Here is a 27,929-nt window from a genome sequence, read left to right as displayed (position 1 = left end):
ACTACATGAATCGATTTGATACCAATATTTTAATTTAACATACAAATATGATCGAAAGTATTACGAGTTGGATTCCATACTCTTCGATTTAGTGTCGTTTTCTTCGGACTTTATCGATCGCGTAGCGGTATCGTGGTTTTCGCTTTTCGATGATAGAATGTCTTTGGAACAGCTATGTTCTGAATCTACATTTTCCGACGAGAATTCTACACCGCAAGTTTTGCAGTACGGTGGGCTTAGCGATTGCGAGTCCATCGATGTTTCATCCCCGACTAGACTCTTGCGTCGTGCTGTGTATTCCGCACTGGCGGCGGCTTTTTCATTGTATATCTTCATGGCGTTGACCTCTTCCTGAGCTTCGACGAACTTCATCTCCAGGTTCAGTAACTCTCGTTGCATGCTGCGAAGAAAAGTAATTGGTTAACTTACTTCTAGGAACTTTAATAAAAATGTATATCATACTTATGTGAAACTTCAGAAGTTTTTTGGCATTGTTCCTCCAGAGCAATTTTGTATTGCAGATTTTGGCATTCCAATTCCACCACCCGCTCTTGTAGTGCTGTTCTCTGCTTCTCGTTGACGGTTTCCACGTTTGAAATCTATTTAAAGTCCAATTAACTAATTACCACGCTAAGATGAACTTTATCTAACTTACATAATCAACGCTTTCTTTCTTAAGTGCATCGTAATCCTTGGACAGAGCGTCCAGTTTGGCAGTCTTCTCCCTTAAGGCAGCACTTAACTGGGCAACGGATTCCTTTTGTTGTACGGCTGAATCGTACTGCTGCTTCAGTTCACTGTATTTGCCTATCCAACTTAAAACTGTACAATGAAAGGAGTCAGTATGTTAAACAGGATGTAACAATGTCCATCGTTACTCAATTTCTTGGGGTTTGTGCTAACGTAAGAACCTCGATACCACTTATAAGACGCCACGTGAGACAGGACACAACACTTATTGTTCTTACAACGATTGAACCGTTGTATTGAATTGAAATCGTTGTAAGAACAATAAGTGTTGTGTCCTGTCTCACGTCGCGTCTTATAAGTGCCATCGTTACTTGTTTTTTATTTTACAGTCAACTCTCCATAACTCGATATTGAAGGGACCATCGAGTTAGGGAGGTATCGAGTTACAGAACACAAAACCAATGCATATGCGATCCAAGGGACCATCGAGGTAGCCATGAAAACCAACTTTTACTATGGTTCTCTCACTCGATATCGAGATACCGAATATCGAGTAAGGGAGAGATGACTGTATTTATTTTTACAAACAAAATGAGAGACCAAAAAAATACTTCTCAAAAGAGCTCATCGTTTCTTATTGTATGTATGTAATTGAAATCACTCGATAAACACAATTGAACATTAATGTTGAATGAAGAGAACCATAGTAAACGTTGCTTTTCAATCGAGATATCAAATTATCCTAATAACTGAAAAATAGTTAAACGAAATTCAATTCCTGTTGGAGTGACATTGAAGCTGACATTATTGCCTACGATTTGTTATGCAAATTGATGAAATTATAAAAGCTATTCTTCACCAGCAAGATGAATGAAGTTCCGTGTCCCACATTATTGTGCCGCAGCCATTTACCTTTTCGCTTTTCCTCGTCGATCTCGTTCAGCGTGTGGAAGGCACGTTTTCGTTCCTGCTGCAGCTCCCCGGAGATGTCCTCACACGTCTCCAGGCCGGATTCAATGTCAAGCAACAGGGACTTGAGCGTGAGCTTCGTTTCCTGCAGTTCCTTGTTGGCCAGCTTGAGAGCACGTTCCCGCGCTCGCAGCTCATCCGGAAGACTCTTCAGACGTTCGATTTCGGTCATCAGCGTTTGGTTCTCCTCCTCCAGGGCGGTATTGATTTTTTGCGTTATGAGCTCTTCATTATCCTTGAGTGCCTTTATCTCTTGCTTCTGGCGCTCCACGAGGGCATTGGATTCCATTAATTTGCAGCTGTTTTCAGAGGAAAACATAGTAATAATTAAAGCTATCGTAAAACTTTCATTCTTACCGATAAAGTTTCGCTTGTTCATCTTTCATTTTCATCGTCCGAAAAAGTTCTTCTTGATCAAGTTGCGCCTTGCGGAGTTGAGCCAGATAGATTTCCAGAGCTTGATTGCAACGACAGTTACATTCGCCATATTTGCTGACTATCGACGCTGCTCCATGGGAAGTCTGGCTATCCGTATCCCTGACGCGATCCACCGAAGGGCATCTTCCGGCCAGATTCAGCTGGCATCGGTATAACAATCGCTGGGCGTTCAGCTCATTGCGGACATCCAGCTCCAGATTGCTGAGAGTGTTTTCCAGGGTGTCAATCGTGTTGATGATGCCGGCCAAGGGCTTGCTGTCGTCGATGGTTTGACGACCATTGGACATTTTGATAAATTTTTGAATTTAGAAACTGTAGATACGAAAAATTTGGACTACTATTTTGCACCTCGACGGTCCAATTTTGATCAATTTTGAAAGTAGTGCAATTGAAGGCTACTACGATTATTCGGAAAACTCTGAGTTCGATTGAAGATCGGAAAGCTCTTAGTAGTCCTTCGAAACATCGAAACTTTAAATTTTATTAGTTTAATGTTAGTTTTTGGTGATCTCATCTAGTTTTATGTTTATAGCTTACATGTTGATGTTTTTTACAAGTTTTAGGTTGATTTTGTCCTTACTTTGTTTCCGTGTTATTTTAACTTTTGTATAGCCTTCTTCAGCCTTATGGTAAAGTTCACAGCTAGGGAGCAAAGCCATACTGAAGGTGTCTTGATTGGATTGCCAGACGGTTCAACATTTTTCTTAATTCTTTGATTTCACATTGACAGACAAAGCTCTCATTTAAATACAGTGGAATTGCCCATAACACTCTACGCTTTCCTGTCCCAGTGGACACGTAATGTCAAGAATAAGGAGAAGTGCATAGTTTAACTTGATTTGCATGATTGTTTTGAATGGATGACATGCGCAATTCGTAAGTAAAATAGCGTACATTCTCAGTACTCACTCATTCGAGTATGAATGGCCCTTGGTCAACATTCATCCGTCGGTGTAGTTCCGGTGGGAATCGAACCCGTGGCACAATACGCCTAAACGACTGACGCCGCTAACCGCACGGCCACGGAGCCGACAATACTGTGGACGTAATTTACGCTATGACTGAATGACACATGATGTAAGTGATGGAGCGACACAAAAGAGTGTGTAGGGGAAGTTGTTCACCTAGAATGAACTCATTGTCGAAAAAAAGTAGATTTTGTATGAAAACTGTCAATTATTCGAATGACAAGTTCATCCACTTTCTACCTATTGGTGCAGGATAACTTGGGTTTGAAGTGTTGCAATACTTCGTTGAAATTCGTCTCAATCTTTCCATGCTGATGTGGTGGCTTGGAGGTTAGTTATTTGATGATCTTGAAGAGTATTTTCGGTTAAAATTAATGACCAAAAAATGTTAAGGTATAATCAATTTTCTCGAAAACTTCTCTTTTATGAATTGAGCTAAATTTGCTGATTAATCGCTGGCAACGCACTGCAGTAGTACGTAGCGAATAATTGCAAACAATATCTTTCAAGTGCGTTGATTAGCTGAAATTTTGCGGATAATGAATTTGCGTTAATCCTTTAAACTGGTTCTGGACTTGGTAGTCGGCTTCTGGAAAAGATTTGGAATTTTGAAAAAGATGTGCATAGAGTTCTGTCAGAATCATGCTTAAGATATATTATCCTGTTCAGAAATCAATCATGCCCTGACCATTTTGATAATTAGGTATATACAATATTCAGCGTTTGTTTTGTCAAGAACAAACATTTTTAAGGACCCTTCCCAACGCTTTTTAGAATACAGCACAACGTTCCCATAGAATTCATGTCAATAATTCTGTGAGAATCCTGCCTAAGAGTTTAAAAAGAATTCTTCCTAATATTTTAATATTCCGTCCAAGATATTGTTTCAATCCTTTCAATAAGTGTGGGGAATTAACACCCAGGATTTTGTGAGAATCTTACCCATAATCCAGTAAGATTTCGTTGACCAATTTGACCTACAACAACTTTTATTGAAATTTGATGGAAATTCAGTTTTTTTATCAAGTAGTGCAAAATTGGCTTTTAAATTACGAACTTTATAACTTTATAACGATTATTAAGAATGAAAAAATGCTTAGAATCCAACTACTGAATATTCACTTATTTCCATATTTGGAAATTTGAGTGTAGCTTCAACATAAATTTAAACAAAAAAAGGTAATAATTGGTCTTGATATGTTATTATTTCAAGATGTAAGAACGATCAACGGGCCACGTATCAGATGAGTCTTCAAACTTTCGACAGTATTCACTATTCAGGTAGTAATCAACTACAGTAATTAACACTACTGTAGACTATTGCTCATGATGATTCTGAATACTACTCCTTGAACTCTTCGACATATTAGTTTCTGTTTGTCCCTGCATACTGCGCAATGCAAAGCGAGCATGCAGCTCCAAAGGTGGTTACATCGATCACAAATACTTGATGTCCTGGATGTTTATGATAAAGCATTCCATATGTCGAATACGGAATTGTTGAAATATTTCCTTTATGTCTCCACAAAAAGTGAGGTTATTCTGGCGAAAGCGTATCCTGATGCTGCTGTCAACATGTTCAAAACCATGTCGTTGAACGAAACTCCGGTTCCGGCTCTGAAGTACCTAACTCCGTAATGCTTATCCTCAACTGTTAGGCCATCTTCATGTAGAAGCTGAGTCTAGTACACGACACTGAAGACGGGTCGAATCGAAATACGCGTATACGATACAAACTGTGTATTGAATGTATTTGTCAAAGGATACAAACTGTGTATTTATGTATGGTGTAGTATTAAATTCGATTATCATTTATTTATTTAATGATGTATATGTTTTCAATTCTGATAGATAGAGTCGATGCTCCCTTACATATAAGTGGGTGAGGTTTACATAAATTATTATTCCAAATATGCCGGTAGTGGACGAAAAAAGCTTTGGTTAGCACAGGTTAATCCACCTTATTCACATGCTAGTGGATTTTTGCTCCATGTACCAAAGCTTCACCGTTAACGCTTTATATAGTCCATATTGCCGTGAATAGCAAGTCAGTCCCATCTGTAAAAAGTAGGCATTGAGAAAATGGAGTGTGAAGTTTTTAAACTCGTTTTCCATACGTATATTGAAAAAAAAAATGCAGAGGATTGGAACATGTTCAAATCTTAATGAAACTTTCTTAATTTGCTTTTCACTACGATGTCTTTCTAACAAAAATATAAAGATGATCAGAACACGGTTCATTTTTGTGTTACACGGTGCGATACTCTGTAGTGGGACTTACTTTTCGTTGTGGAACAATTTGACTTGCTGTTTTTTTATACTTTTTTCGAACAAATTTTTATTATTTCATTGGGGCACCTGAAAGAGCATTGGAAGATATATTGAAAACTGAACTCAACTCAATTTTTGCGAAAATGCAGATGGGACTGATTTGCGATTCACGGCAGCATACGTGCCTTAACAAAATTTTACACTCGCATTCTTTTAATGTTCCGATTTATTGCTCTTCCATACCTCTGTGACAAGACAATTTCGCATTGTAGAATATCGTATTCTTTACCAACCTCACATTGAACTTATTGTTAATGATGTTTTTTTTTGTTCCTTTTATTTGCAGGTAAATTTGCACATAGAAATGCTTACAACAGATAAGAACTGTATTGGAATGCGCGCGCAAACTTTCGATCTTGATGAACAAAGTTCATCCAACTCAGCTGTCTCTAAACTCCACAACCCAAACAAAAAAAAAGTGTAATATATGCGAGTACATGATCGATTACGCAAGAAACGAAAGGAAGTATTCGGGAAAAAAGCAGAGAGAGATAAAACAAACGGTATCATAGTGCGTCCGTCAGAGTGAACAGCGAATAATAATGAAACACAAACGTTTGGTGGTTGCTCCCAAAGCAGGTGGTTCGCACCATCATCTATAATCTATATCATCACCATCACAATCATCATCATCAACATCATTGGCATTAGGTATCCGAAGCACACCACACCGGTGAATCTGGTTCACCCGGTGGTCAATGCGCGCACAGTCGTTGCTGCCAGCGGTGAGATAAGCGCTTCTTCCGTAATGGACTGACAATTGAAATGACAGCGATGTACAGCAATAGAATACATTTGCATTGCCAATGGAGTCTCCTCTTCTCAGTGTGTCCTATTGGCACACAGACCAGCTGGAAATGCATATTTTTTACATTATTCGATGACGAAACAAATGAAAAGTGAAATTTGTTGAACTCGGAACACCGAAAAAAATGAAGCGTGCTGGAGTACCGCTAAGGTTGATAACATTTGAAGAGCTTTACCGCGATGATATCTAGTTCCGAAGATACTGAAGCGGGTGCTGGATTAGACCATTTCAGACCTGATAAATCAGCATAATTTCCGTTTCTGATCTAGTATTTCCTTCCATTATCAACTTATGTTCACAAATACTTTGAACAATCATCTATGAAGAAATTTAAAATTCAAATCTTTGCTCGAAAAACACTAGGCCTAAAAGATCTTAATGAATTTTTGTTCACCCCAACCAGGACCGGTCTGACATTCCGATCTTTCGCTAGATGGACTTTCGATTTCGGTTCGATGTTTTGTGATGATCATTCCGGTCCGGAGCGGCCAGTCATTTGGCATGCGCTCGATTGTTGGAGTATTTTACGCAATACTTGCAGTATTGAAATTCACGCCGCGAAGCCCCCGGCCTGTCGCTTTTCTGGGTCGAAATTTCTCGGAATGCTTGAACGGTATGGAATGATAGAAATGCGATTTTTTTTCTGCATCGAACTACAATCAAGGAGCAGATAATGAGAAATGACCGATTAGCGGAGGCACGACGCGTCCTACGCACAGATTTTAAATAACGGCCGAGGTGATATAATGTTGCCAATTGATATTCATGGGGAAGCCTTCGTAAGATCGTGATGTGCTTGCCGAATATTGTGTTGTTCAAAATATATTGGTTATGGCCTCGTGTAGGTGTATTCACCTTCTTTGTAAAAGGTGAACGCAGAAAGTTATAAGGTTTATTTGAAATGCGTGTCCCTTAGAGCTTATAAAGCCCAATGGATCAATTGAAGTAATAAGTTCTAACATGAATGTTGTTCATGAGTTTAATCTTGAACAAAATCAGTGTTATCCTAAAGTAGAATTCTATCTATTGCCATTACTACGTCATACTTATTCAACGACAATGTGGTGACAATGCCTGCAATGACAAACTGTTGATGGATGTCAATTTTGCAAGTGCATGTATTCGTTCAGATATCTACACGATGCATGGTGCAGGTCCATAAAGTATCATAAATTGGCAGTTAATATATCGCCAAATCGATCATGAAATCACTTCATACATACGTGTGCGGTCAAAGCTGATGATTGTGCCGATCAGAGTCATCGAATCCAGTATATTTTAGGCAGAAATGCTTACTATACAATTGACTGTGTTAAAGACGACGAGAGATGTAGTTTAAGCAAAGTACAATTAATTTTTAATATCTATTTCGATGCTTCGACTATAGTACCAATCATGGTGTAAATAAATAAAAATTGAAGATGAAGTGAGGTAAGAGAGTACAATTACATGTTAAGGGTTTTGGTGGACGAAAGAAGCCATAATACAAATCGGAAAGAAAAGTAAAAGTTAAAGTTAATCGAGAGGAAAACTGGTCTACTATTACCTCACTTCAATTTATTGAACGGTATATCGAACTTGCTCCAAAAATGGCGATTTCTGCTATTTATGAAGGGTCGTATTGTTTATGGTTAGTTTTCTTTAGTTGTTATATACAAGTTTGAAATTCCTCGTCAGTTTTTGTCATTCTCATCTTCAAGAAAGACAAATGTTGTAGTTGTGATACTTTTGTCAAAATATTTAGGATACGTTTTTTGATCCCACCCGACGATGAAAACAAAGATTAGTTCGCTCCCAATAATGCAATGATGGTCAGACAACAAGTGTGAGTGTGCCGCCAATTTCCGATTGCTTGCTCTTCGTTGATCAGGTGGGAAATGGGGCTTGAAATGGAAAGTGAAATGATCTCAACCATCCGCGCGGTTGGATTGCATACATACAGTATTGGACAATACATTTGCAACTATTTTTTTTCGATTTTCCATACACATAGGTTAGATCTGAGTTATCTGTGAATCAATTTGAATGAAATTTTGACAGTTCCACAGAAATAACTTGAATTCCAAAATATAGTTTTGAGTGATTTTTCCAAACACTCAAATCCAAATTTGTATTGCTCCTCTACTCAAGTATTCCGGTGGATTTTCACAAAAAATATTCTTCACAAACACGTCACAGCCATGCCAGCCATTTATCAGTGCAAGAGTGAAACAATTACTTAAATCCGTTGAGCCGTTCTCAATCCATTTCGTGACATACAAAAACCATTGCAATTGTATTTATTTAGATAGATGTATAGATTAGAAATTTTATAGTTTATAATTACACAGCGTAACAAAAATGGCATTTTTGCGTGTCTCGAGGATCAAATTATGTGTCTCTAGTTGAAATCTGGGGTCGCTGAATCCGATGCGTTTTCAGCACGCCACAATTTTTAGATACAGGTCACCAAAATTGTATAAAAACTGGTTTCATTTACGTTTACTTAACATTTAAAGTATAATTTATTTCACTTTTTTTGTGATCTAATACACCAAGCAAGCATGTAGGACTTAAAATTTCATTTCAGATATAATTTGGTTGAAATTGCACATTAAATTTAGATTCAATCGATTTTTCCAACATGCTTGGTCTCCATATAAAACTCTTACTTTCTCTTTTATGGCAAAATACAATACTTTTCTAAATCAACAAAAACTAACTTTTGAGCATCAAATATATTATGAACTTTGTTGATAAGTGTTGTTACCCGAGCAGAAGCGAAGTTCTGACCATCAAATCGAGATATTGATTTGATTGACATAAGAGATAAAAGATCTGAAGATAATATCTAAATTTTATTCCTGGAACTTCTAAGCCATATCAAAATTTGATGTTTGCAGATCAAATGAATAGCTCGCTGATATTGGTTAGATCTTACAAAAGCTAAGTATGATATGCTAATGATATTCTAGGAGTAAATTTTAGATATCATTTTCAGATCTTTTATCTCTTATATCTATCAAGTTAATATCACTTTTAGATGTCCATATCAAAATTAGCTATTGCTGAGCTTTTTTCACCTGCTCGGGTATAAATATGAAGTTTGAATTCATTGGCAAATTAAGCAAATAAATTGCCATACAAGCTTACCAACTTGCATTCAAGTTGGCTGATATAGTATAATTTTGCATTTTCAACATCCAATATCTCAAAAACTAGACGTGCTATCATATTTTTAAAAACGCAATCGTTAATTAAATAAATAGCGGTATTTTAATGCTTGAGAAAAACACGTGTTCCTCAGGTGTATTCGTCAAAAAATTCACTTTAGTCTAATCGGTTTGAATTTTGAACTTGTGATTGGAAAAAAAAACAAAACAAAATTTTATGTTAAAATTCAAGTTATGTCCTGACGTCCAGTAAAAATTTCATCAAAATCGGTCCATATATAACTGAGATCTAGCTAAAGATGAACATTTTGTATAGCAAATCGAAATAATTTCAAATGTATTGTCCAGCACTGTATGAACGTGGCGGAAAGTGCGGTTCGTTTGCGGGAACCGGCACTGTCGATTAACAGGATTTGATAACGTATTGATTTTTTTTTTGTTTCTGTTTTGGATTTTTCTCAATCGAAATCATTGCCATTATTGGCGGCGCGGCGTATCGATTGTTACGTTGCTTACGTAATCCGTAAAATGGTTGATGCATCTCGTGGGAGTTTTGGTTTTAAGTGTATTCCAAAACTGTTTTGGAACATGTGCTGTAGCATGTAGCAATTAATCATGCAGTTTTATGTATCTGATGCACCAAAGATTCGATATTTTCAAGCTATCATTAGAATCCTCAATAATTTTTAGTATACCTTCTCAAGCTTTCTTAGATTTGATAACATATATCAAAGTATTATACTACGATCAGACTAGAGCTGATATTACGTAATATAGGCTCTCTTGATATCAGAAACCATGCATCCAGTTTTCACTGGAAATAAGAAGTATGACGTTTGATATCAAGATAGCCTATATCACGTGATATCAGCTCTAGTCTGAACGTAGCATTAGATTAGCTAAGAAGTGTTAATCATTTTTTATTTCTAACTAAATATTTTGAAAGACCTTTAAATTCAATCTCTTTAAAGCTTTATGTAAATTTGAACGATCTTAAGGATCCCAGAGATTTTAGCTTCTAGGAATTATTAACGAACCTTTTAAAATACTCAAGCTGCTAATAAGTTTTTTATTTTTGCTGGAGTTTCAGATTCACAAAGTTAAAAATTTATTTCAAATTTGGAAGTTCATACCATGGTCAAGAAAGCTCATTCGTGTATAAAATAGTTGATACAATCAAGAAATTTCTGTTTATGAATTTCTTGATTTTGGGTTCCGATTATTATCTGTGTAGGGGAAAATAGCTGTTAGTGTCTGTTTGTAAATTTCTAAAGGAGTCACTAGTGTAATTTTCAGACGAATACTTTGTGAAATCCTTGAAAATAATTATAGTAGGTTATGCTGAAATCACTGCTAAAATTCAAAGATAAACTTATGAAGAAATTCTTTGAACTTGGAGAAATTTCTTCAGGAAATTTCTTATTTTCCCAAAATAAAATTCTTACAGATTTCTTAGAATACTTCGAAAAACTCTTTGTAGGTACGTGTAGAATTGTTATAGTATTTCTTAAGGGAATTCTGGAGGAATTTCGCCTAGAGATTTTTTTATGTTGCTTTCGCGCCTTTAATGTCAGTAGAACACCACCAAGTTTTCGTTTGTTTAATCAACATTTAAACAATTTTCGTTTATTTAGTAATCATTTAAACAGATAGTGAACTTCACGCCTTCTTGTACCAAGCGAATAATCTTTATAGGGTCACTGTCCGACATTCTTACAAAATGCTCTGATTATCGTAAGGAGGCTTGGTGGTCTAATGGCTACCGTTTCTGCTTGATAAGCAGAAGATCATGGGTTCAATCCCAGGCTCTTTCGTAGATAGAGTACTTTGTAAATGCATTTTAGTTGTGTATTCTGTAGCTATCGATTTTATTTTTTTCAATTCTTCATCTTTTACTCGTTCCACGCTCATACGTTTGTTCTAGCAATCGCTAGAACCAGAAGCGGACATTACCGCGCGGTTGTGACTCTAAAGCGTGGGCCACAAAGGTCTTATCCACTAAACTAACTAAACTAACTCGGTCAAATAATTTTGACACTAGAACTGGTCCAGATCACGAGGGGATCATACGGGGGCGTGCCCCGCTCAAGTGTCACAATTCACACCGGTGGATTAAGAATGGTCCGTCAACTTCAACTGGCAGCTAAATTTGAAGCAATGATTTTCAATTAACCAATCCGCAAAGATTCGATGCGTCAAATGCACGTATGTACTAAAAACGCTGACGCTGTTCTAAAGATTGAACATTATCAAAGCTCACGCATCTAATACGTACTGATATTCCTTCCGAGTGTTTTTGAGTAGTTGTGTGAACTGTTATTGAGGAACAATGGAGGAAATCCCAGAGGAGCTATGGAGAAAATCTAGAATATCTCCAAAAGACTTCCTGGAGGAGCTCCGAGGATTTTCTGCAGGAACGTTGGAAGAATTCCTGGAGAATCTATGGAGGAAATCCGAAGGAATTCTCGGTGGAGCTTCGAAGGAATACTCATCAAAAATTCTGAAAGAATTCCTCAAGATACTCTGCAGGAATATATAGAGGAACTCTGAAGGAACTCCTGGAGACACTCCGAAGCTAATCCTGGAGGAACTCTGAAGAAATTCATGGAGGAATGTCAGGAGCAAATCTTAAGAAATTTCGGAGATTACCCAGAGCAATTCCTGGAAAACAAAAATATCCGGAGAAATTCCTGGTGCAAATCTGAAGAATTTCCCGGAGGAACTGGGGTATATTCCCGAAGTCTGAAGGAATTATCAGAGAAACTCCTGGAGGAACCCCGGAAGAACTCCTAGACGAGCTGCGGAGTAATTTCTGGTGGAACTCTGAAGAATTACTCGAGGATATCTGAAAAAATCTTAGAGGAACTCCGGAACACATCTTCCGAATCCTGGATTCGCTGTAGATTTGAACTAGCTCGTGATTAATTCTTTGCCACCATATACCGTTTTCCAGCACGCCGTCAAAGATGATCCTAAACACCCGGCGGCGTTCGCAAACCCCAATAGCTTGCTTGGACTCCCTCGAGCATAGTCCACGTTTCGAAACGGTAGAGGGCTACCGGTCTCATGAACGTATTTCACGACTAGCCTTATTATCAGCCGTCAGCCAGGATTCACGATGGACAAACTCATCGGTCACCTGGAACGTATCCCCGTCGTATATCGTGACACTGAACTCTGTAGCGCTTGGATCCGCTTGGACACGCAAAGTCTTCGCTTCGTCCGGCCTGTCCAAATTTCGAGGAGCCATCGAAGCATGTTGAATTCGACTGCTCTCGAGATGTAGACAAACAGCGCAGATGTGCTAGAGTATACCGAATAAATAGAACGTAATATTGGTAAAGGGTAGTTGAGGCACCCAGGAACTGTAAATCATCGCAGCACTAACATCGAACAGATTCAGCCAGTTTCGATACAACGGTTTCAGGAGAACTGTGGTCGTCTGGAACTTTATCCGTTGGGGTAGGCTAGGTACACCGACGGGTTCTAGTTCAATAGATCGCAAAGCTGCATCATTAAATGATGGTCGCGGCGTCCATCGGAATCGAAATCGGTAGTCTTCATCTACCGGAATCGCAGGGCTATCATCGGTTCAGTCGATCTTCCTCTAGGAAACTCTCTGTCGGAGAAGGATAGATCCGCCGCCGGGAACTATTCCTAGTAGTAGGTGTGAGTCACAGATTTGAATCGACGGGACACTAGCAAACTGGAAGCCAGCCTCCACCAAGAATCGTTGGATTGACTTCGGCTCTCCACCGGCCAGTATTGAAGCAAGAAAAAACGCGTAGCGACAACATCGGTTCGGAAGATATTCGTCATCGGGGTACTCTTCGCCGATGAAGGCTAGCTTCACTGTTGGGAACTAAGCCGAGTAGCACCGATGGCAACGGAGCTCCAGTGAACTAGAAGTCATCCTCCTACCAGAAACGCTATATCGAGCTCGGCATCCATTTGGTCTACCTTCTTCTTTTTCTTTCTGGCATTACGTCCCAACTGGGACAAAGCCTGCTTCTCAGATTAGTGTTATTATGAGCACTTCCACAGTTATTAACTGAGAGCTTTCTTTGCCGATTGACCATTTTTGCATGTGTATATCGTGTGGCAGGTACGAAGATACTCTATGCCCTGATAATCGAGAAAATTTCCTTTACGAAAAGATCCTCGACCTTCGGGATTCGAAACCACGACCCTCAGCATGGTCATGCTGAATAGCTGCGCGTTAACCGCTACGGCTATCTGGGTCCACTGGTCTACCTGGAGAATTCAAAAAGCAACGAATCGGCAGTAATTTGTCGCTTGAATTGGAAGCTTAGCCAGTAAACATAGAAGCGTCCAGTAAGTCCAAGACGCAGATACTGTGCAAATCCCCGGCAAGATTTTATCAACTCATTACGCGTGGTGAAGATGAATGAATTATGGGTGAAATTATGAAAAAAGGGTCCACGTGATCTGTTGGGATTTGAATTCGAAACTTGTAACCAACTGAGTTATTGGGTCACCAAGTGACTCGGTAGCTTAGTTGGTATAGCGCTCGTCTGGCATACAAGAGTCCTGGGTTCAAATCCCAGCCGAGCACGTGGATTTTTTTTTTCATAATTTTACCCATAATTTATCCATCTTTACCAGCCGTAATGAGTTAATTAATTCAATAACCATGCGAGCTTAATGGCTTTAGGACATTCCGTCGAATGACGTTTGGTCGAATGACATGTGGTCGAATAGACATTTGGTCGAAATGCTTTGAAACATTTATTTTGGTCGAATGACATTTAGCTGAGAGGAAATTGGGTTGAAAACTTATTTTCAAATGGTTTATTGAAAGATCGTTTGGTTAAATTGATTATTGTTTTCTACGATTTGCAAAGTTGGTAAGATAACGTACTCTTTTGAATAACCTGAATCATTAAGGTGACACGGGAGACCGTGTTATTTTCCCTATCTTTTGTCTCACTCTAACAATTATGATCAAAACTTTGTGCCCAGTGAACCACGTATCGTATAAGAATGTGCATCCAAAATCACATATTCGTGCGTCAAAAATCAAAATCGCACAACATGCCAAATAAGGCGTTATCAATGTCAACACAAGTTGTATATAAATCCCAATGCGATTCATAAACGACAATCTATGTTGACAGCAAAACATGTCGTATATAGTGCAACTTAGAATCGCGTGAAGTTGTATAAACTGACAGATCATACATCAATCTAGAAAGCATCATATGAAATCGCAATAACTTAGCAAAAATTGCCACCCAAACATGGTATCTGCTGACGATGGGCCTCAAAGAACAACAAAGCAAAAGTCGCTGTGCATGAAACATGCATTAATATTGGCATATAATCACTCTAGTTATAAAACCCCTGATGGTACAGTGGTAAGGTGTCCGATTCCAAATCCAAAGATCCCGTGTTCGAGACTTGTTGAAAACTTTTTTTTTTATTTTCATCCAAATTTTATGGCATCGCATATCTGGTCGCAGAAAGTCTGAAAAACTCGTGCCAAGTACGTATATAGCCTCCACTTTGGTAGGTATATAGCCTTTTCATGCATTCTATACGATTGAAATGATTCATATAGAATGATGTATAACAAAAGTTATACCAACCAAAATGTTGACTGGGTGGAAGCAAATCTCGAGTTTTAGTGAACCGATGAAGCTGAAAATGTATTGGGTTGTGCACTACATATTTAGAATCATTGTGACACATTTTTCGTATCGATATATGGAGTGGTTCTTGAGATTTGCTTCTTCAAATGGATAGGGTGATTATGATGACGTCCCGTACGGCCTTAAGTGCTGTTGAATAAAAGATGGGACATTTTATGTAGTTTTATTTTTAAATTTTATACATTCTTATATTTGCAATTTGAAAGTATGTTTCTATTATTTATCATTCTTTTGAAATGTCATCGTTCTTCGTAATGAACTGCTGATCTTCATCTGATGAAAGCATTCGGAGAGAGCGCTTTAGTAATAATTGGATCTTTCTTTGAATTCCGGGTCTTGCAGTTTACATACGTGGGTAAAATATTTAAATGCGGAAATCAGAATTAGAACGGCGGGATAAATTTGCTTCAAGTAAAACCTTTATGGCCAAGTGAATGTTAGGTGTCGGTAACTTTACTTATGGCCAATTGGCTTATTGTGAGGAAGCTTTGAATTATTAAAAATGAAAATTGTGCAAATTCTAGGAATCGGGTAAGGGAAGACGAGTTGACTGAGGCGGCAAAAGTTGGCTTGCCTCCATTTATGATCAGCTAATCTCGAATCGCAGAACATGCCTGTGTGGTGCATACGGACCTTTAGCAGTGCACAATCAACAATAATAACAATCAGTACATAGTTCGCAGAACGAACGATCGGACGACCATCATTTTATTTGGTAGCGAAAAATAGCATGAAACGTCAAAGACGCAAGAGGATGATCAATGTGTTGGGAGAGCGTCCATCAAATAGAATAACAAAATTTTGCTAATCACATATAGATTGTTGGTAAAATGGCTAATATTTTTCAATTATTCAATTACTCTTGTATTAGCGACTAAATGCCACTCTCGAAGATAGTCAGACTAAATTTAAAACCTTGCTTCCATACATTTTAGATTTGATCATTGTCCTTTTCACGAAATGTCGGTACGACCAAATATCACATGCTTTCTGTTGCAACTAAACCTTTTCGACCAAATGTCCATTCGACGAAATGGCCGTTAGACCAAACGTACTTTCGATCAAACGTCATTCGACTAAATGTCATTCGACCAAATGTCTTTCGACCAAATGTCATAGATCTGAGCTCAATATATGTGTTACTATAAGATTTTATCGAACGAGAAATCACAGAGACACAGTTGAAATGTCTATGTACTCATGTTTCAGGTGGGTGCATAGGTCTACAACCTTTCCAAATGTTCGGATGACAATGTCCATATCATTCGCAAAGCAAACAAACTGACTAGATTTATAGAAAATCTTCCCTCGTATGTTGAACCCAGTTGTTCACAAAACACCTTCTACACTTCTGAAGCATTGTTGAACAACTGGCACGAAAGTCCATCACCTTGCTGTAGTCCTCGGTGGGATCTAAACAAACTGGAGTGTTCGCCCAAAATTTTGCCCACAGTTATGCAAACCATTCATCGTTGTAACTAGATTGTCCCTTCCCTATCGAAACTGTTCATTTTTTTTTTTATCGATGTGTACAATGTTTGAGCCTTCTTAGCTCAATTACAGCTTGTTCTTGTTCGCTCACCATATTACGAAACACATCTCCGTTCTCACACGTTCCATTCTGTGTGATGTAGGTAGGTTCTAGTTTACTGCTCGTTGTTACACAATGGCATTCTATATAGTCTAGTCATTTTAAATCCAGTAACCGAACGGTGGCAACCGGCACAACTTTACAACCGGCGCAACGACCAACTAACTCTAAGGTTGGCGCTTTATTTATATCACATGCACCACCTCCATAGGCAATCTAATTGACTAGGCAATAAGTAGCTTTCTTCACAGAGCATGCCCGCTTCGGTTATTCTAGGGCAATGGCGCGCCGCTTGTTTTGTACGAACATTTAATCGCCGAATGTTTGGCACTGGAGCGGGTAAACATTGCACACCCTCTACAGGCCAGGTGTAAAATTCATACAAGTTGTACAAATGGGATTGCATTGTGTTTGTTTGCTAGTGGTTGGACACAACTAAACATATAGCACAGACCGCACATACCTATTGTGTGTCGATTTGGAATCAATGCAGAGTGAAGAAAATGGAGCAAAAAGGCGCGAACTAATCAAATCAAATCTAGCGTGTAATAATTACAGGTGACTCCGCCTCACTTGTAAAGGAATTCACCTGCTGCAAGCATATGTTCGTGAATCGATAACGATGTTGGATTACAACTGAAAGGTGACTAATTGCTGGAACGAAGGGCGGTGCGATTCTTATCAGAAGATTATTACTTTTCTGTGCTTGGATTTGTAGACCCGGTGTAGTTGTTTCGCATTTCTTTCATTCATCTGCAGATGTGAGAAGTGCGTAATTGAAAACCATTGGTAGCCGAAGGCAAACACGATAACGCAATTAATTAACTGATTAGTTATAGCTTGTGCGCATGTTTACATTTTGTTAGGTAGTATTTGAATTTAAACAACTGCGTACGTGTGCATAGTAGGTTAATAGGGTGGATGCACCAGTTTCCGCCGTTTTAGCAGGTGGCTGATTTGAAAATCTATTTACCAAGTTGTGGTTCACCAGAAACACCCAAAACTTCAAAAAAATGGTTTCAAATGACGAAAAAAGTTGATGTTTTATACGCCTATGCATGATAATAGCAACTCCCTCAAATGCTCCAGTCAATCCAACATTACTCATTTAAAAAGATCATTAGGGGTATTCACTTAAAGTTGCGTAAAACAGCGTAAAACTAAAACCGCGTAATGACTGCAATGACTTATTTCAAACGAAATATTCCCATTTTGACACTTGAGTACTAAGTCTAGCTGTCTAGCCGGGGGCATTGAAAATTCATTAAGTTTGCTGTTTAGTTTGGATCATATTGGAATAAATGTGATTAGAGTAGTAAATAAAATGTTCTGTTTAAGATCTCACTGATGGTTGGTGATAAAATGTATCAAATTGTACTGGACGGGTGGCGTTGGAACCGTTTAGAATATTGCAAGTAAAATAGAAGTGATTTGCGAGATTTTCTGAATGTGACCGAACGAGCATCCAGGAATGAAATGTATACCAATGATTGCGGAGTAGAAATTCTATTTAAAATTTGGTGGGCTGTTTTGTTCCGCATTGTATTGAAGGTTTATATGCAACGAACTTAAAAACTTCAATTTTTTCAAACTTGAATTCAAATGATTGATGGCTGGATTTGACACCAATTTCGTGATGAAGACACGCTTTGCTCTGTATGCTAAAGGCGCGGTTAGATCTCTATTCCACAGTTTCCGCATAAACACTAAGGCTTTTGGTTTACAATTTTATCTATTGTCGCACTACATTTGTGTGAAAGGAAGAAATGTCGCAGGTCTTTATAAAGACAGAGAGTTTTTCGCCTGCAGTTGAAATTGTCGATCTCGTCTAGCAACCTCACCGGTACCTTCCAAAAACAGAAATTGTACGAATCAGCACAATAAAATATAGAATAAATCTCTTGCAGAATCAGAGAGTAGCAGTTTTTGCATCTGCTTCCACGTAGCCTTTCCAAATCGATCAGCCCTATGCAAATTACTCCACATTGAGCCCGAATCTAATAAGAAATCTCCGTATGCATCTCCGCTAGAATCAGAAAAAAGGTGCCGAATGTTAATACTTATCAATTAATTTCCTCTAATTTGCCAAAAAGGTGAAAACCTAAGAAAACGAATTCCTAGGTAATTGTTTTGTTGACATTCGTTTTGTTACCATTCCCATGGCGCTCTTGGATATTGAATTTCAACAATTTGAAATGTTTCATTTGCGGTTGAGGCATTGACGTGAAATATTTGAAATTACTAACTTTACACGATTTACGAGGGAATTTACGCCTTTAAGTGAATACCCTTATTAAAAAGTTTGGATTTTTTGAGTTTATATACTGGTTTCAAATAATTTCCAGTGATAACTGCTATATGTATGTTATTGACTGTAAGAAAATCAAACAGCACGTCCTCTTTACCATTCAAAAAACGAGCGTTCTAATTCAAAATATATACAAAAAAATATTTGGATCGATTAGAGAAACGTAATCCAACAACAATTCCGCCATGGTAATTGTATGACCCTTTGTAAAGACCTTAGATTTCATATCGTGATTCATTCCCTTGTCTTTGACTATCGACAAAAGGCTGCTCAAACGTTATTCGCCTTAGCATTACAAAGATCTAAAAGGGTTTCTTGGGGTTAAAAGTAGCACTAAGAAGTACTGTTCATCAAGATTCGATACCTCACTTTACAAAAACAGCAAACTTATCATACTCTCGTGTAAATCAATCACTCGGTTAAACTTGTTGTATCTTCACCATTAGAAGTTGCCATCCATCATAGATATTTATAACGCGCCATTTTCCCCCGTTAACTGTCGGCGCACGAACCGACCAAACTACGATGATAAGATACCACCACTGACTGTCTGGTTGCGCAAATTTAATCACGTTCCCCAGTTGCGAAAAGCACACTCGCATCCGTATACCGGCTAGAGACACTGGAATTGTGATTTATTTTCAGAATGATAAAGTCTCAAACTCTCAAGTGGAGAGCAATTGAATTGGTTGTGGTGAGTTTTGCTTTTCGTGAACGACGACTCTACTGCAGATGCTTATGACCTTTAGGCTCACTAAACCGAAGAGGGTATTTGGTGCGCTTTCGTTTGCCGCTCACCTTGAATTCGGTGATGCATCGTGGTTCCTATTATTGTTGAGTAAAAACGAAATACTAGATCAAGCTGAGGAACGCACGCTATCGGTCCCGACTAGCTGAAACTATCAGATTCGTAATTTATATCGATATACGCATGCAAAAAAGGGCAACTTTGGCAAAGAAAGCTCTCAGTTAATAACTGTGGAAGTGCTTATTGGACACTAAGCTAAGAAGCAGACTCTGTCCCAGTGACTCAGGTGAGGGATTGTGTGTGAAAATCAAATCAACGATCCTTTAAGGTAAAGATGAATCGAAGCCAAACTTCAAATTTTCAAGAGCACGGATCTGGAGAACCAAACATCCGTTTAAGCTGAAAAGTTAATCGATTGGTCACTAGCTGGTGGTGACCAATCGATTAGGTTTTCAACTCAAACGGATGTTTGGTTCTCCAGATTCGTGCTCTTGAATATTTGAGCTTTGGCTTCGATTCACCTTCACCTTAAAGAAATCAACCTACAATAATTTTCGTAATTCCAAAAAATGTTGCATGCAACTCGTCGCAAAACTCGAATTTCCATCATTCGTTTATTCATTGTACATTTTATATTGCATAAATAACTGTTGTGATATCTAAATTTTATCAACGAGAGTTATTATTTCTAAATATGATATAATATCGATATGATCTGCTAGTCGGATTACCTACGAAAACTAAGGCAGCGGAAAAACATTGTAAAATAGTTTTATTAGTTCATTGCTTTTACGGCAGCAGGTGGAAGGTGAACACTAGTCTCCGAGGCACGCGAGTTAAAACACGAAAGTGAAAAGCTGAAACTAGTAAGAAAAAAAATCTACAAACGGGACGGTTAACTGAGCATCTTATGGTCAAGCCACTTGACTTGATCGTGTTTAGCAGTGATGGCTACGGTGGACATAAGGAAACTAAAATCGCTTAGCCGGGTCTCTCGAATGAAGAGGATACGAGCGGAGCATCAAAGCGCATTCCTGATTGAAGATGGCGAAAGGTTTGAGATGAGAACCGTTGCCTTTCGTTTTGCATGAGACTTCTGTTGGATTTATTGTGATGTGGTTTTCTTCTTTCTGGTATTACGCTCGACTGGACACAGCTGGCTTCTCAGATCTCTCACAACTATTAACTGAGAGCTTTCTTTGGAAAATATGCTTTTCTACAGGCACGAAAATACTGTATGTCCTAGGGAAACAGGAATTCCTCAATTGATTTTCCCAAGAATTCTTTCAAGAATTTTCATAGGATTTCATACTAGATTATTGTCCCCTTAGAACCCCTTAAAGAATTCAATAGGTAATTTCCCTAACGATATCTTCAGAAATTACTGCAAAGATTTCTTCAAGAATTTATATAAATATTTTCCGAAAATTTCATGCTTCATCCAGAAACTGCCTCATGCTTATCAATTCAAAAATTTGTTGTCGGAATTATCTTAAGATTTCAATCAGAAATTTCTTTAACAAATGCTTTCTACCTGAGAAAATGATACTTAAATAGATGATTTTCTGGATAAACCACTGAAAAAATACATAACGAGACTTTCTGGAGTAATTCCAGCAAAAAATTGTGTACAAATAATCGGAGGAATTACTGATGGAATGTTTGTTGTAGCATTTTCTGGTGGAAACTCCAAAGGAATATCATGAAAAATGCTTTGAGAGTTTACTATTAAGGCCGACGATTTTTTGGAAGAGACGGTTGGACCCTGGATAAAACCTGGAGAGTTTCTGGAAGATTTTTGTATGATCTTTTTCTTCTAAGCATTACTTCCTTACTGAAACAGAGCCTGCTTCTCAGCTTAGTGTTCTAAGAGCTCTTCTACAGTTATAACTGGGAGCTTTCAGGTATCAGACATCTTTAAGGAATTTCGTTAGGCATTCTTTCTGAAATCTCTGGAGAAAATTCCAAATAGCTCTTCTACAGTTATAACTGGGAGCTTTCAGGTATCAGACATCTTTAAGGAATTTCGTTAGGCATTCTTTCTGAAATCTCTGGAGAAAATTCCAAATAGTTTTCTGGAGAAGTCTCTTAATATATTCTTGAATAACTCCGGAATTTTTGAAGAACCTTGAGATGAGTCGCGAAGGAATCTCTGGAGGAACCCCTTCAGGAATGTCTACAAAAAGGTTCAGGTGAAGCACCATACATTCCACTTTTAATATCTACAGGGATTATTTCGGCAATGTTTCCAGGTATTCTTTCAATATTTTCGGTTCAGGAATTATTATAGAAATATCCTTCAGAAGTTTCCGTAAAGGTCTCTACTGGTGCTCCTGAAGTAAACTTCAGGAATCCTTCGAAAACCTATCAACCTATCAATTCTCGAAACCTATCAACCAGATATTATTATTTGGTAAGTAAAACATTCTCCATTTTCTTTACAAATTTCATGTAAAACGACCTTTTTGTTTCATCAACATCGGTTTTCGAAGGATTCCTGAAGTTTACTTCAGGAGCACCAGTAGAGACCTTTACGGAAACTTCTGAAGGATATTTCTATAATAATTCCTGAACCGAAAATATTGAAAGAATACCTGGAAACATTGCCGAAATAATTCCTGTAGATATTAAAAGCGGAATGTATGGTGCTTCACCTGAACCTTTTAGTAGACATTCCTGAAGGGGTTCCTCCAGAGATTCCTTCGCGACTCATCTCAAGGTTCTTCAAACATTCCGGAGTTATTCAAGAATATAATAAGAGACTTGATGCTATTCAGGAATTTATAAGAATCTTGTTAAGAACTATATAAAAAACTTACATATGATTATGTGGAAATCCCTGTTAGAAATTTTGGAAAGATCCTGACTATAATTATGTGGAATCATGTTAGTGATTCTGTGATAATTCTACTCAATGTTGAGTAATAGTATTGCCTAAATTTCACGTGAAAATTCTGTTCAGGATTATATGACATCTCGACTCGCTGTTCTGCGTAAATCACTTCGATATTTGGGTTTATTCCATACTCAAGGTTCTATGATACGCCAGAATATGACTCAAATTTTCTACAAGCCAATGAATATAAAACGTAAAATCAATTCTTCTACGAAATTAGTTTTGTCTATTATACAGTGAAAATTGAACATGGGCTAGATTTGTATCTAGAACAGTTCATTATTTGTAAAAAAATCATTATTTCACAATACGTTCTATCCAAGAGTTTATTTCGAAAAGTATTCTCTATAATACAATCATCAAATTTATTTGATTCACCACATTTATAGGATGGTAAACATATTCTTGGGCTTAAATGAAAAACCGAATTTAGTACAATACCACTTAATTCCACTAGAGTTTGTATCCTTTGACAGATACGCGTATTTTGACCTCAACTGTAAGGCCGTCTTCAGTGTCGTGTGCTAGACTCGACTTGTACGCGTATCTGTCAAAGGATACAAACTCTAGTGGAATTAAATGGTATATTTAGTACTAAATTTGGGTTTTCATTTACTTATATGTATTCCACTAAACCGCTCGAAGATTTATTATCATATTCTTAGCCGCCAATTGCCCATAGTGCGGCAATGAACATGATATTGGAATTTCAAAGGTAATTCTAAATGCTTATCTTTTGACCTATACACAATCATTTGCGTATGTAGATAGGTTCTATGGGACTGTCTAACTATCGAAACAACCATTCGCAACGTAATTGGCTTTCAATACCGCATACAAAACATTCCAATTTTACGCCGTTCAGTTTGTTACATCCGAATAGTTTCTATTGAAACCGCCACTCACCATTCCATCGTTAGCAACCCAATGGTTCATGATATTGTTTATGAATAGCTCGTATCGAATTTTATTAAACGACTTGAATACGAGTCTATTTCGAACCGTTATTGATGATGCTTCTGCAAAATGACCGGGGCTACGAAGAGCGCTGGATCAGGTTTACTAGGCATATCTATACATAAATAATGACGTATTTCGGACTGCGATCTAAATTACCCCCGATGAAAGATGATCATACACCTGATATTTATATAGGCTTCAGGGCAACATCGGGACGGCCAAGTGAGAAACGTTTCAACGAATCAATCGCAACGTTTATCTTTCCACTTCCAAGCCATCGCATCGCGCAATTGAACCGTCATATCGCCGTAAGATGCACCCCTCCTCCTCCTCCTGTGACCATCTTAACACCCGATATCTAGACTAGCTTGTCAAGACAATTATCGTGTTTTAGCCGCTAACACGAGGGCATGAAGCGTTTTGTAAACGGAAGACGGGCCGGCGCATAGTGGTTCAGACAAATCGAGACAAAAATTACGCATTCGCAATATTTTAAAATTTTTAGCGATAGAAAGTTGTTGTGGAACATGATTTAGGGTTGTGGGTTTCTAAAAATCTATCAAAATTAATGTTTTCCATACATTTTTATACTCTCAGTTTTTTCAAAAACTTTTTTTTTGGCACACCCAGACAAGATGAATCTCTCCTAATCGACTCCTTAAACAAGCATTTTGGCAAGATATCTCTTTGGTGAGTCGTTCATCAGTTACACAGCGAAACTAAAATAACAAGTCTCAAGAATCAAATGAATTGTCTCTGGTAAATTTGTGTTGCTTAATCCGATGCCACTCTGACATGTTTTAGCAGTACAGATTAATTAATGTTTCCATGGAATTTAAGCTATTGATTATGGTTTGATTAATGTTTTCATGGAATTTAAACTATGATTTATCAAACTTATTGCGGTCTATCCATCAAGCATGCACAATAGTACTCAAAATTTCCTGTGGATTATATATTGGTTTAAATTGCGCGATTAAATTTAGATTAATAAATTGATTTTTTCAACATACCTACCCAGAAAAATTCCTCGTTTCTTCCATATGGAAAGATACGATACTTTTGTAAAGCATAAAAAAATACCTATTTGCAATTTCTCATCGTAATAGGCTGTTGTTCATCACAACAATCTGTCATGAAACGGCCTACTTTCTACTGAAGTATGCAGTGCGGGAACAGTCATTACGTGACTGAAAACAGTGTTGTAATGATTCATTACGCAACGCTTTATCATTACGCAACTGTTTTGAGTTGCGTAATGAATCATTACAAAATAATTTTTCAGAAATTGTAAAATGATGGTTTAATGCATTCCGATATAATTTCTTATACCCTCAAGTGGTCTTCTACAAAATTACAAAAATTGTTGTACGTAACTCGTTGTAGAACTCTATTGTTACAGCACTCGTCGTAAATATCCTACTCGGCAAGCCTCGTAGGATAACTTTACGATTCGTGCTGTAAAAATCATCATTCGGCAACTTGTTCCGTAACCTACTATTTGAGCATCGAAAGTATCATGATTTTTTGTTTATAAGTATTCTTGAACTCATAAAGTTTGAATTCTGTAATTAATAATGCACAATACTGCCCATAACTGCATGTTTGTCACATTCGACATTTTTCACAATTTCGAGTTAATACTGGGGAGAGTCATCAAATGATAAATACTTTCGATCAACTTACTGAAATCTGTGAGATTGTTCTAGAAAATTCGAAAAAAATATCAAGTTGTTTTGTCACATTAGCAATTGTAACCGCATAACAGTCACATTGAGATTATTCATGAGCCTCATAATGCAGTAGCAACGAAATTTCTATCAGAATCATTTTCTGACTATTCACCTAGTATGCGATATAAGTTATACAAAATTTCAGCCTCAAATAAGCACTTTTGAATTCTTAGTGATTTTTTGAAATTTCAGTTTTCTCGCATACTGCAATAAAATGCAAGCTTGGTATCCCATTTACTCAATGCCTACTTTTGTCGAATGTTACAAATATGCAGTTATGGGCAGAATAGGACTCAAACTTTCCTGTGGATTAAATATTGGTTTAAATTGCACGATTACATTTCGATTAACAAATCGATTTTTTCAATATACCTGCCCATACAAAATGCCTCGTTTTTTTTATGGAAAGATACAACACTTTTGTAAATTATCAAAACATACCTTTTTGCCATTACGTTGCATATAAGCCTACTTTATTTTAAGGAAATGCACATCATGACGGCCTATTTTTCCTAACAACAAAAACAGTACTGAAAAGTAGCACTTCAGTTCTGTTTTTTTAAATGTATTCTTGAACTGCTTGTGCTACTGAACAACTTTGCCGAAGACGTCATCTTTCTAAGTAGTCAGGATCTTGAGATATCTGCGAAACAAAAGATTCATGCTCACTAGCGCCGCCTAGTGGCAAAATCTCAAATCTCTTTGTTACAATCATAATAGCACTTGAGCTACTGATCAACTTTACCAATTTTGCCATTGGTCAGAATCTGAGATATCCTCAAACAAGTTTCATGCTCACTAGCGCCGCCTGGTGAAAAAATCTCGAATCTCTTGAATAGAATAATGATAGTCCTTGATCTACTGAACAACTTTGCCGAAGACACCAGTTTTCTTCTGGTCAGGATCCAGAGATACTCGCAAAAAAAAAAATCTCAAATCTCTTAGATAGAATAATGAGAGCTCACGAGTTACTGGACAACTTTGCTGAAGACGCCATCTTTCCAAGTGGTCAGGATCCTGAGATATTCGCAAAATAAAAGTTTCATGTACACTAGTACTGCCTGGTGGCGGAGTTTTACTTGAGCAGTGTTACTAGCTACGAAAAAAATTTGAACCCTTCACGAAAAATTGGATTACAGTTGGTGAGTATTGCTATGTTGCTAAGCGTTCTATTTTTTCTATTCCCTTCAAATTTGTATGGTTTCGATCTTTTCTTAATTCTTCTTAAACAGTGTTGCCAGCCACATAAACATTTGTGCCTCGGTCGACTGTATGGCATGCAACACTTCCTTCAACTTTGGTGAACATTCGGTATCGTTATCTTTGAAATGCACAGTTAAAAATAATGTCATGTAAACTTCATTTATGTCATGTAAACACGGCGTCATGTAAATTTGATTCTGAAATCATGTCATGTCATGTAATCACTCAGGATCCTGCTAGATTACATGACATGTAATTGAAGTTTACATGTCATATCATGTAAATATCCATGATATTCCACGGTCCAATTATGTGCATTATATGTCTCAGAAATTTACACGTTTCGTTCGAACTGTGTGTATTGCATATACAGGTATGTTCCGTTTTTATCACGTTCCGATTTTTTCACGCTCAGATTTCGTCAACAAATTATTCCGTGATGATAACAATCATAATAGCACCTACACATCGTTCCCGTGATGTACCTTTCAGCATTTAAAGTTTCAACAAAAGAGGGATGGAATGTACCTGAAGCTCATAAATTTTAAGCTAAAAAAGAAAATAAAAAATAAATGGGTAGGGAAATACGTTTATACCTAGTGTTAATATATAATGTGTGCATACGATGGTTTTCTTCAAGTCGAGTCTAGTACACGACACTGAAGCCGGCCTTACAGTTGAGGTCGAAATACGCTGTCAAAGGATACAAACTCTAGTGAATTTAAATGGTATAGTACTAAATTCGTTTTTTTATCTACTTAAATTATTCCGTTTTTATCAACACAAAAAAAGTTTTATATTTTTAAATGCTTGAAATATAAACTAAAAACTTATTTTGAAGCTATTTAAATGTTTTTCAATAGCCTCAGGGTTCGATTTTCGACATTATGTTAGTGTTGATCACCTACGATACATGGTAGGTGTCAAGTTTTATACGATTTAATAATGTTTGACTTAGAGTTAAAGTTTTTAAACTTAGCATAGGCTGTTGAACAAGATTGACGCATATTTCAACAGTCGAGATACAGAAAATGAGACGATTTTAATGTTTTAGTACAGATCTTGATGATACAACACAGATCCTCAAACGTTTCGAGTGAGAGTAAAAATATATGAGGATTTTTGTGGTACTCTTTCTCTCTTGTTGTTATGCTCACATCAAGTCTGATAGCAACAACTGTAATTTGTTGTTACTTGAATACGTACTTAGGATAGTTGCAGAGACCTCTACTGTTTCTTATATAACATGGCATCATAGAATTTTCTATGTGTATGTGATAGACTTATATCAATGAGAATGTTCAGTTCTTTGTTATAAGGGATGTACCTGAGAATGAACTCAAGAATGTTTTAGCAATGGCAATCGAGTTTATTTTATGTTTGATAAAACTGTCGACCCGGTCATATTTTGTACATTATCTTTTATCTATCAAACTCGATAACATTGCACAGATTATAGCAA

The 27,929-nt window shown here is 37.4% G+C and overlaps 2 protein-coding genes and 1 non-coding gene across 12 annotated transcripts in view; 2 read left to right on the top strand and 1 right to left on the bottom strand.

Moving 5' to 3' along the window:
* LOC5573175 (protein kinase C and casein kinase II substrate protein 3) overlaps nt 1-27,929 on the top strand; it is a 147,951-nt gene that overhangs the window by 46,908 nt on the left and 73,114 nt on the right. The gene's annotated exons all lie outside the window — the stretch shown is intronic.
* Nucleotides 11-2,519, bottom strand: LOC110677051 (NF-kappa-B essential modulator-like). Its single transcript, XM_021847589.1, has 5 exons — nt 2,017-2,519; nt 1,603-1,958; nt 656-822; nt 463-599; nt 11-400 (listed from the first exon to the last, which is right to left on the bottom strand). Exons 1-5 carry the CDS (start codon nt 2,382-2,384, stop codon nt 61-63), a joined length of 1,368 nt encoding a protein of 455 aa, XP_021703281.1. The 5' UTR covers nt 2,385-2,519; the 3' UTR covers nt 11-60.
* On the top strand, nt 13,861-13,931 carry Trnaa-ggc. The gene has a single exon. It is a non-coding gene; the product is annotated as a tRNA-Ala (tRNA).

Source organism: Aedes aegypti, chromosome 2 (assembly GCF_002204515.2).
Source record: "Aedes aegypti strain LVP_AGWG chromosome 2, AaegL5.0 Primary Assembly, whole genome shotgun sequence".
Lineage (NCBI taxonomy): Eukaryota > Metazoa > Arthropoda > Insecta > Diptera > Culicidae > Aedes > Aedes aegypti.
Note: the sequence above shows the minus strand (reverse complement) of the source record. Positions and strands in the feature narration are given on the sequence as shown.